General features: G+C 39.3%; 1 protein-coding gene across 8 annotated transcripts in view; it reads right to left on the reverse strand.

The window, feature by feature from the left end:
- The window catches only part of PNPLA4 (patatin like domain 4, phospholipase and triacylglycerol lipase), a 142638-nt gene that overhangs the window by 71194 nt on the left and 59249 nt on the right, over positions 1 to 12195 (reverse strand). For 7 of the 8 annotated variants that reach the window (XR_016313166.1, XR_016313165.1, XR_016313164.1 and 4 more), the window contains exon 6: positions 555 to 620. The exons of the other annotated variant lie outside the window; for it this stretch is intronic. Coding sequence is in view for 4 of the 7 variants with exons in the window: in XM_089680280.1 (XP_089536406.1) it covers positions 555 to 620 (66 nt within the window). In the remaining 3 variants the exon portion in view is untranslated. The remainder of the gene's footprint in view (positions 1 to 554; positions 621 to 12195) is intronic. 8 annotated transcript variants of the gene reach the window in all.

Below are 12195 nucleotides of genomic sequence, written 5' to 3' on the forward strand. Positions count from 1 at the left end.
GTTGTGTATGGTAGCCAATCTGCTTTTAACTTCAGTTTGTTCGGCTAAGCATTGGCAATAAAACCTGGAAGCTGATTGTTTTCTATGCAGTGTTGCACCAGATTTTGCACTCTCCGGTTTTAGTAAACAACCCCAATGTGACAGTTAAATTTCTGCCACGTGCTGGAAATGTAACTGTTTTTTAAACTGTTCAAATGATGGGTTTAGTTCTGCCTAAAGCAGTTATAAAAGTTCTATACAGATAGTATTCTGGGTTGTGAGCTGATCCCAAGATCCTAGGCAGGTGATAAACCATTAGGCACTGTGTTACACCAAGCAAGGGGAATTGTATGGCATGTACAAAATACATTTTGTGCATGAGCTATTGAATGGTTTAGTCATTTTTTTTATAATCTCAAGGCTTTACCATTCACAGAGATTCTATGGCAGACATTTATCATGGAATGCAAGCTTTGTTACCTATATGTTTTTGTCAAATGAAATTAATACGAAGTACTGCTGTATCAATGGCTACTAACACTGATAAATTAAATTACTGAATGTATTTTCATTACCTCGTCTTTATATTCCACAGCATTACTACCAGCATATACTGGCACAAAGCAACTTGCCAAGAGTACCTATAAGAGAATAATGTGAAAATATGTTATGAACATTCAATTCATCTTCTACATTGGGATAACTACCAAATCTATTACCTGTCTGTAAAATCTTTTTACCAATATTGAATTACATTAAAATCATTTACTGCAGGCTTGCTAAAAATATTAAACATTTCTAAAAAGATGTAATTTTTTATTCTTTACAAATCTGTCTAACACAAGTATAAAAATTGTAGTTCTGCCTGTTTTACGTTTGGAGGTGATGAACCTCACCATTTCCTTGTTACATAAAAGCCATGAAATAATAATAAGCTGGAAATTTCGTTCTAGTTCTCAAGTCCCTTTTTAGTTGCTCTACTATACTTGTTAGCAGCAGAGAGACATTTTCTCTTGTAAGTTATAGATGCAATTCTGCATTATTCAAGCTATGGAGATGTCAAAAGGCACAGTTAACCTTGCGTTTTGACATCTAACCTGTAATTCCTTCTAAAATAAGTGACTGTATTAATGGTTTTAAAAGCAGTCTACATGGCCTCATGTGATTGTACAAGGTGACAAAAATATGTTTATGGTTAATAGGTTTTGTGGTTTGAATGTATGTGAAGCTAAAAGGCTAAATTGAATGATTTAGTTTCAGTAAAATAGTGAGAAGCTGTAGTTTTGCAATAGTCATCAACGCTAACGATATTATTCTTGTGTGTATCATGTTCCATTGTCCAGGAGTGAAAATGTGTTAAAGCTCAAGCATGAGAAAACAAATTGAGGCACATACTGTTTTACCTGGCAAAGGATTTGTAATTCTGTGCTGTCAGACTTGTGATTCAGGCAATGCTGCCAGACAGAATAGACAGGTCGTTGACCTACACTGCAGCAGCAGAACAAAAACACATCCCTAACCTGCTGATTGGACAGCTACATAGCCACAGAAGGTAAGTTATGAGTCAACACCCTGCCCACTTCTGCTGTTAGCATGTTACCTGTAACTGCAGTGTATCCTGAATAGCTCCTAATGCTCTTTCATCTTTCAGTCTATTGTGCTTTTGTAGAGCTAATTTTATAACAGGCCAATATCAAGATTTATATAATCTAGTTGCATTCTTTTGAGTCTATTTATACACCCATGTTTAGATGCATAAAACAATGTTTCCTTGCATTCAACCCAGCTAGGCAGGGATCCCTGTTGTGCAGTAATCAATAATGAAAAACTGTTGCTGTTGCTATAGGAACACAGGCACCAAGAACATTTAGGAACTTAAACGTCTGTGTGAAGATGGAGCAGAATTACTTGATAAAAGCAGCAGCATGTGACCATGCAAGGGAGCAATGTCATCTGTACTATATTAGACTAGATGGATGAAAATTAATTATTTGTTAGGTAAATGCATAAAACTATAATGAGAATTTTACTTTAGAAGTAAACATCTTAAAAGGATAAACTCATAATTTCATATATTTCAATATACTATATATATATATATATATATATATATACACACATACATACATACATCCACACACACACAGTATATTCCTTGTTTTAAAAATAGACATTGGATATTGTACATGGCAATATATTTCCAAAGCACTGTGGTTTAATTTAAGAGGCAACAAAGCAAAATTAACTCCCTTGCAGGCTGTCCCTGCCCGACTAAAGCTTAGAACTGTGGCATGTATAGGACACCAGGGATGGGTCCTGAAGATACATATCCCCACAATTTGGGTTGTGGTATCTTTTAAGTGAAAGCTCAAAAAGCATTGTTAGTACTTAGGGGTTCTCACCCATGCAGGGTGAGAAGTTCCAGGGTAGCCCAGTTGAAGAGGAGAAGACCGATTTTCAGTACTCTCTGGATTGCTAGGTCCCTATTAGGGATCCAAAATTTCAGAGATTCAAAGAGTTTTAAGAAGGGACGAACCTCCAAACCATGATTCCAAGGACTTCGGACCTGAAGGGGTTAACCCAGGTGCATAGTACATACAGTATATACTGTAAATGTATATACACACAGAAATACGCACATAATATTTTGCCTTTGACTCATTGCACAGAACTTTTTTACCATTGCAGTACACCCACAGATCGGGGAGATGTATAATATAGTGACAGATTTTAAAAATGGATATAGAAGGGTAGATACTGGGTAAATACTGTACATGAAAAGGTAAAGGGCAAGTGCTGTGTTTAAGAGACAACACAGCAAACATAGCTCCCTCGCAGGCTTGCCCTGTCTGATTGATACTTCAGACTGGGGAACCCAATAAGGATTGAGTCATTAAGTCTCTCTCTCTCTCTCTCTCTCTCTCTCTCTCTCTCTCTCTCTCTCTCTCTCTCTCTCTCTCTCTCTCTCTCTCTCTCTCTCTCTCTCTCTCTCTCTCTCTCTCTCTCTCTCTCTCTCTCTCTCTCTCTCTCTCTCTCTCTCTCTCTCTCTCTCTCTCTCTCTCTATATATATATATATATATATATATATATATATATATACACACACACACACTCACTATATTGTTAAAAGTATTGGGACACCCCTCCAAATCATTGAATTCAGGTGTTTCAATCACCTCCATGGCCACAGGTGTATAAAATCAAGCACCTATTTTATGAAAGAATGGGTCGCTCTCAGGAGCTCAGTGAATTTGAGTATGGTACCGTGATAGGTTGCCACCTGTGCATTAAGTCCATTTGTGAAATTTCCTTGCTACTAAATATTTCACGGTCAACTGCTAGTTTTATTATAACAAAGTGGAAGCAACTGGGAACAACAGATTTGCACAGATTAGCACAACAACAGTGCATAAACAGCTTTATGGAATGGGTTTCCATGAGCGAGCAGCTGCATCCAAGCCTTATATCACCAAGTGCAATGCACAGAGTCGGATGCAGTGGTGTAAAGCACGCCGCCACTGGACTCTAAAGCAATGGAGACATGGTCTCTGGAGTGACGAAGTGCACAGAGTCTTGACCTCAACCAGATAAAACATCTTTGGGATGAATTAGAGCTGAGACTGCGAGCAAGGTCTCCTCATCCAACATCAGTGCCTGACCTTACAAAATGCACTTCTGGAAGAATGGTCAAACATTCCCATAGACCCACTATTAAACCTTGTGAACAGCCATCCCAGAAGAGTTAAAGCTGTTATAGCTGCAAAGGGTGGGCCAAACCAAATATTGAACCCTATGGACTAAGACTGGGATGCCATTAGAGATCATGTGCATGTAAAAGGCAGGAGTCTCAATATTTATGGCAATATAGTGTGTGTATACAGTATATACTGTACATATATATATATATATATATATATATATATATATATATATATATGTGTGTGTGTGTGTGTGTGTGTGTGTGTGTTGTATATGTAAAATTGTACTTTTTTGCTAGTGTTGTTTTGGATTGTTAAACAGAATATTTAAACACTGAGAATACAATCAGGGTATAAAGGGTATTACAGCCTGATGTTTAACAGAAACAGATCTGTAATTGCAATATTCACAGTGGACAATAACAAATATTGTGCTGTATTACTGGTCTTCAAAAAATGTTTGAAGCTGGCAAATAATTGTATTACCACTTTGCAAATTAAAGAAGACCTCCACTCAAAACTATTTCAAGCCAGTGGCAAAGCTGTTTACAGTGAAGGGTTTACTTCACACTGCAGAAAGTTCAGACCAGGTCTGAAAATGTGAGCATTAATTCAAAAACTGGCTGCCCTATAATCCTTTAACTAAAATGTTATTTGTAATGTTTCAGTAAAGAAAGAAAAGTATTGATAATGTTAGTATTTAATTAGATCTCTAGCCAATATTTTCTCTAACAGATCTAAAGCAAGAATCTCAGATATTGAAGAATAAGTTCCTTTGTAAAGCAGAATGCTGAAGACAAAGACTATATTGTGTATATCTTCATAAAGCTTTTATCCTATGTTGTTTTCCAGGCCTCATCTCTGGAGCCCTTCTCCATAGGTCTCAGCGGTATGTCCCTTTTAGTCAGAGCTGCAAACAGTAGGTGACTGTGTTTTCACATATTAACGTTAGTTTACCAAAAGTCTTTGCCTATGCTTGAGATGGGAGTAACTGAATCAGTGGGCAATATCTCATTGTTCTCATCTCAAAATGAAAAAGCAGAAACAACACTTAAAACAGATATATACATAGAGAATGCCTATGAACAAAACTTTCACACACAGTAAGATGCATAGGGACGTAAACAAGAGGATTCTAAAGGACCTGTAAGGTTATATTTTGATACCATTTTTAGACAAACTTTAATTCGCTGTAAATATTGTAATTATGCAAGTACATACTTATGTATAAAACATCATGATCAATTCCTACTCTACTGTTAGAATTAATGCTGGACTAATGATTTAAATGTAATTTTTGTGTTCTATCCATTTGCCAGGGTTTAGATAATAATAATCTCAGGCATCAACATGTTATACATAATTACAGTGGTCCAGCCTGGACCAAAGTAATTATGTATATGATATACCTGACCAATGCTGCAGGAAATCATCGAAGACACCACTACTTCAATGATCTCCGCTTACTTCTGGATCCCACCTGAGCAGCTGCTCTACCTCATTGGCTGCTCGGCATTAGCACCATTCAAAGATTGCTTTGCATTTTCTGAATGGTGACTCCATGCTCTTCACCTTATTTAATCAGAGAATACTTTATATTCATTCAGAAAATGCAAAGCATTCTCTGAATGGTGCTCATGCTGAATGGCAGACCACCTATGTTTAGAATGCATCAGGCTGGCCGCTCAGCACAGGACACGGATATGGGGATCACTGGAGTAGCGGTGTCTATTTCAGTGATTTAAAGCTGGATCGGCCAGGTATGTCATATGCATAGTTTAATTAGTCCAAGCATAACATACTAGTGCCTGGAAGTATTCTTTAAGTTTATGTTTAGCCAAACCTTTTTTTTTTTAGTTTTGAATAAAATAGTGGTAGGTTAAAACCTCTGTTTTTTTGCTCTGTCTGTGTACCAATGGAGACATTTCCCTTCACTTCTTGTCCCACAGAGCCAAAAGGAAATTAATGCAAATCTCCCAAAGTGAGTGGGATTCCCTTTGTAGACAGTTGTTCCTTGTACAAGGCTTAGTCATGAAGGTTTACTATCACTTGTGTTATGAATGAACACAGGAGTACTGTAAGGGACTGCCTGACAGCACCTCTATCAGTCCCCCGGTAGAGCCTTCCCAGCGTGCGGAGTCTAAGCACCGGAGCACTTGTTCGCCAGGGCCCCTGATGGTGGGGATGGACTTGGAGCGCTCCGGTACCAGGTCGCAACTACCAGGTATCTCCAACAGGGGTAGAGGAGTCTGACAGGGGCTCCAGAGAGCTAGGAGTCTGATGTAAGGGAGCCTAGTGATCCCTGCGGGGTGGATGGATGGATGAGCTAAATCAGAGTCATGCAGGCCGGGACGATAACTAGAGGATCGGTAAGGTACAAAACGGTAGGCAAAGGATAGTCGGGTCACACGCAGGGTCAATACCAGGAGGTCAGATCTAAACGGGAACATCCGGAAGCAGAGTCAGGCAAGCCAAGGGGTCAGGACGGGAGAAGGCAACAAGGTCAAAACAATCCAGATCAGAAGTACTCACACACAGGTAACAGGATACAAAGACCATTCGGCAACAAGTGTCTGTGCAGGGCTAGCTTAAATAGGCCGCCCTGCACCTGACAGGCGTAGCCTGGGTCCTAGTGCCTGTCTAGTACTGTCCAGACGACAGGTACGCCTGGGTCCTAGTGCCCTGCCACCTATACGCCTCGGCAGACACCTACGCATGTGTAGACCCATGCGTCGCGATGGTTCCTGACAAGTACTCACTACTAAGCACTCCTTTGTTCATTCATGGGATCCGTAAACTAAGAAAACATGTTTACTGCCCCCCCCCCACTTGCCATACTGAGGATCCGATCCTCTCTACTTTGAGCCTTCTGACAAACGGAGGGAAGAGAGAGGGAGACAAGGGTACAGACCAGCAGAGATGCAGCAGGATGGAGGCCACAGAGAAGTATGTGGGAGAGCCACATAACATTTAGTTGGGAGAGCAACTAATATCAAAGCAGACGCAGAGGCGAGCAGACTGTAGGTGCACAGAAGAAGGAACAATTGCACACAGTCTAGATACAATCCAGGGCAGAAAAGTGGTAGAAGCGGGGGACGTGGTCACATTTTTAATGAATATCTGTGATCAATAACTTGTTAGACACTGGTCAACCCTATTCATTTATTCAAGAAAGTCTAGGGGACACTTCAGTTATAAGGTCATGGTTGGTGAATCAACAGCACAAAGGAATGCACAAGGTAATGGGGAACATAAGGGATACTGAGCTAGCTAGCTTGAAGCAATGCTGTTCCAATGCAACCCTTATGTTGGTGGAAGCAAAAGAGTTAAAACGCATTCGAACCCTTGTCATTTAAAACTGTAACACAGTCAGGCTGCATATTCTGTTAAAATACCCTGTGATCTCAGCACAAAGGGGAGTCAAACCATAGCTCACTAACATATAGCATCAGCCTAGCTTTCTGGTTTCCCAAACACTGCTCTAATTGACAGTACTTGCACTCCCTCATCTAGGACCAGTGTATATTTTTGTTCATGTCAGAACTTCTTTTTTGCTCATACAAGTCAAAGGAAATGCATGAGCAGCTTAAAGCCTGTGTTAGATAATGTGTTTATGTGAAATCTCCATTAAACACTGTAAATAATATTGTAATTATGAATATATTTCAGTTAGAGCTGTATCAGTCTGGGTGTGCAATATGTGTTCTCATAAATTCTTGTTCTATAGATACTATAGTTGCCAAAGGGAATATTCTATTAATTACACCTTCTTTTCTGTATAACATAAGTCTTTGCTGAGAATCCTTTTTCAGACAGTTCAGTGCCAGAGTTAGTTTATCTAACAATGGGATATACCCGCTGGCTTCCCAAATATGCACTTCAAAGGATAACTCATTTAGATATGCATTGAAGGTGGCCACCCATTCATGAATACTTAGTTTCCCAGGAAAAGGTCATGAACTGGCTTGCTTAAACTCCCTGGCAATATTCCCGAGTGTAGCTCGGGGTTAACCTTCAGTACCAAAAGTGGTAACCCTGAGCTACACTCGGGATTACCCCGAAGCGTTGCTCTGGGACTCCATGTTTCACTTACCTTGTCCTTCGCTCCTTCTATGTCCCCCCTGCAGCATCCCCGGCCATCTCCTCTGGCCAATCCGTCTTCCGGGTTCCGGTCCCTGCGAGCGTCAGGGCGTCTGGGACGTACGGGGGGCGGAATCGGCAGGAAATTAAAAAATTTTAAAAAGTGACATTCACTAAATACACTAAAATCACATAGTAAAACATTACTGTATCAAAGCATTTCACATACATTTTGTCCCGAGTGCTTTGTCCTGTGCCCTGCCTGCATTTTTACTGTTCTTTCTGCCTGGAAACTGAGAAAAGTCCATGGCGTCCAAAAAGCGTCCCTTTACGTCAAAAGTGGTTTTAGATCAGCTAGAGAACAGTGATAGTAAATTAGAACCACTTGCAGAATTGAGTGACAATGATTTGTGGGGAAATTCGTCATCAGACACTGAAAACAATTTTGCGACTAAGCTCAGTGATGTGCGAACTTGGCCATATTTCAAATTTCAGTGTTTTTGGTTTGATTATATTATTGAATTAAATGTATTATTATTATATTATTATTTTGTATGATTATTTATTATATTATAAATTTAAGATTTTGTGAGTTATTCCTAAAAAATAACAGGCCTACAATATAAAAAACAACATATTTCCATGCAAAAAATGTAGCGCTTTGAGCACAGACATATTGACATAATCATAACGCTAGGGAGGTTAAATTCCATAAGGGGTTTGCCAAGATTTGCCTTAAAGGGGGTTGGTGAATGCTAAATACAGGGGATTTAAAGTTAGCCAATTATGAAAGGGAATAGATTGGCCAACCAATCAGAGATACTCCATGAAAATTAATGGAGGAGAAGCCTATAACTATGGACACGAGAGAGAGAGAGAGAGAGAGAGAGAGAGAGAGAGAGGACTTTTACGTCCAGTTCCATGGTAATTATGGAATATATCCCATGCACTTATATCTAAATGTTTGTCTTATGTATTCTCTGTCTCACTGTTTTTTGTATTTTGTGTTATGTTTGAGCTTTCTTAATAATGTTTCTTTTATGTAACTAGATTTTGTTGTTGTGTTAAACCTTTCACTTCTGGGTAAGAACTCTTCATTTACCAAATCATATCAGAGAAATGTTATATTTCATAATCTATAGATTTTGTCAACACCTGCACACTGCTATAATTAACAGCATTATTCAGGGAGTGCGAGCTGAGTGATTAAGCATGTTTTGAGTGCAATGCGTTAGAGAATGGAGTCTTGGTGGGGTGCATGTTGTACTTCTGAATACAAAATGTTCTGTGCTTGGGATATTTCAGAGTGCAGACTTTTTTTTGCCTTTTATTTATTACAGGAGTGGACCAATTTCACATAACAACCAATAAAGTTTTCCTTTCAGATACAGCAAGGAATCACATTGTTAATGGTAACTACTCCCATTGTATTTTACTTTACTAATGTTACTGCAATGTAACCCCACAACCTGCCCGAATGTTAGGTATTAAAGTATGCATTAGTTGTTCAGGTATTCCAATGGAAGCAGGTAAAAGAAAATGCCTGTATTCAATGATTCAGCTACTCCTTCTTATAAATCTGTGCCCCTTTTTCTGTCTACATTTACAATATATAACATTTTACAATTAACATATTTTTAGCAGGTTTTAGAGGCAAAGTTGATTTAAAAACATAAATGGGCATCTCAAGGACACAAGTGAAAACACACTTCACTCATAGCAAGTGAATGTATAAGTTATGTGCCTATTTGTATTGCATATGCTTTATTCTAGCACAAGGAAAGCTTTTTTTTAATGTTGAACATGCAGAAAAACATGACTTCTGCTCAATGTACAGCACTGCAGTGTCTCCATTAAATGGAATGTTTCAAATTGATTGCAATCTTCAGCAACCATTGTACTGTACTTCAGCAACAATTTCAATTGCTATATGCCAACATGTATTGATTTAACAATCATCATTAGTGCCCAACAAATCAAATGGTTGACAATACCTGCAATAATACTGCTCTGTTTTCTTCAGTCGCACTATAGCACTGCAAATACAGAATTCTGTATACAAAAATATGTAAAAGCTTTTAAATAATAACATTTTCTGAGGACAGTTCCTAGTCATGTCTAGTATTTTACAGACACATGTAAACTACCAAAAAAGTTGAAGGTGTGAAGTAGTTAATCTCTGTTTTATTACAATAAATGGAATATAGTGCCCAAATTCCAAAGCACTCAGTCACTATACAACTATAATTTTATATATATATATATATATAAAAACATACTATATTGCCAAAAGTATTGGGATGCCTGCCTTTACACGCACATGAACTTTAATGGTATCCCAGTCTTAGTCTCTAGGGTTCAATATTTGGTTTGGCCCGCCCTTTGCAGCTATAACAGCTTCAACTCTTCTGGGAAGGCTGTCCACAAGTTTAATAGTGTGTCTATGGGAATATTTGACCATTCTTTCAGAAGTGCATTTGTGAGGTCAGGCACTGATGTCAGACGAGAAGGCCTGGCTCACAGTCTCCATTGCATAGGTGTTCTATCAGGTTGAGGTCAGGACTCTATGCAGGCCAGTCAAGTTCATCCATGTCTTTATGGACCTTGCTTTGTACACTGGTGCACAGTCAAGTTGGAACAGGAAGGGGCCATCCCCAAACTGTTCTCACATTGAGAGCATGAAATTGTCCAGAATGTCTTGGTATGCTGATGCCTTAAGAGTTACCTTCAGTGGAACTAAGGGGCCAATCCCAAACCCACAAAAAACAACCCCACACCATAATCCTCCCTCCACCAAACTTTACACTTGGCACAATGTCAAGCAAGTACTGTTCTCCTGGCAACTGCCAAACTCAGACACGTACATAGGATTGCCAAACAGAGAAGCATGATTCATCACTCCAGAGAACACATTTCCAGTGCTCTAGAGTCCAGTGGTGGCATGCTTTACACTACTGCATTTGACGCTTTGCATTGCACTTTTTGATATAAGGCTTGGATGCAGCTGCTCGACCATGAAAACCCATTCCATGAAACTCTCTACGCACTGTTGATGTGCTAATCTGAAGGCCACATAAAGTTTGGAGGTCTTCAGCTACTGACTGTGCAGACAGATGGCGACTTCTGCATACTGTGAGCTTTAGCATGCATTGACCCCACTCTGTCATTTTGCATGGCCTACCACTTGGTGGCTGAGTTGCTGTTGTTCCCAGTTGCTTCCACTTTGTTATAATATCACTAACAGTTGACAGTGGAATATTTAGTAGCAAGGAAATTTCACGAATGGACTTATTTCACAGGTGGCAACCTATCACGGTACCACGGTTGAATTCACTGGGCTCCTGAGAGAGACCCATGCTTTCACAAATGTTTGTAGAAGAAGACAGCATGCCTAGGTGCTTGATTTTCTACACCTGTGGCCATGGATGTGATTGGAACACCCAAATCCAATGATTTGGAGGGGTGTACCAATACTTTTGGCAACACAGTGTGTATGTATATATATATATATATATATATATATATATATATATATATATATATATACATATATATATATAGGGCATGTCCACTGATCAGTGTGATGTGGCTATGTGGATCACCTCTGTCCTCGATGTTCTTTTAAAATTCTTACGCCAACTCATACAAGGGTTTTAATGCTTGTCTGGAGATGAATGTTGGTAAGCAGCTGATTAGTAGTTAGATTCTGCAAAGTTCATGCTATTTTAATATATCCCATAAACTGGACTAACTGGACTGTAAACATGCTATTCTGCTGGAATGAAAAGGGGCTTCCAGACTTCAATACATTCCCTACTCTGCAAACACCACAAACATTTTGGAGGGACAGGCTGAGGGCCTTGGCTTGGCAGTCTTGGCTTTGCAGCCCCCCTTGCAATGTACCTTCCCAATGTTGAAAGGTGTGTGGCCTGGTAAGGTCCAGGGGGAAGGAATGCACACTCACTACCCTCCCTTACCTGGCCACCCAGGGCTGAATGCTTGGATAGGGACCTGGTGTACAGTTTAAGGGAAACCCCAGGCAATTGTTTAAGGGGCAGTATAAATTAATGAAAAAGGAGAAAAAAAATTTTACTCTTTAAGCCACATTAAAAGATCCTCTCCCCTCATTATTTAATTATTTATTTTTTCAATGGTAAATGTTCACTTGGCAGTACTCACTTACCATGCTAATTTTATTAACCAAAGTTTGCAAACTAGCCTTAAAAAGGACAGAAAAAAACAGCAATAGTTGGCTCCCATAGACTTCATTGGGGTTTGGAAATATGTTCAAGCGTTGTGTTCGATGAACCTCCTACAAACCAACATTTGCCCAGTTTGCTCATCCCTAGGAATGACATACAATTTTTCCTGCTAAACTACCATAGAGGCTCGGAGAATGCACAGTCCTTATTAAAATGCATAATAAAACAAATATAT

Source organism: Staurois parvus, unplaced genomic scaffold (assembly GCF_062004578.1).
Source record: "Staurois parvus isolate SC_StPar_1 unplaced genomic scaffold, SC_StPar_1.0 ptg000238l, whole genome shotgun sequence".
In the NCBI taxonomy this organism is placed as follows: Eukaryota; Metazoa; Chordata; class Amphibia; order Anura; family Ranidae; genus Staurois; species Staurois parvus.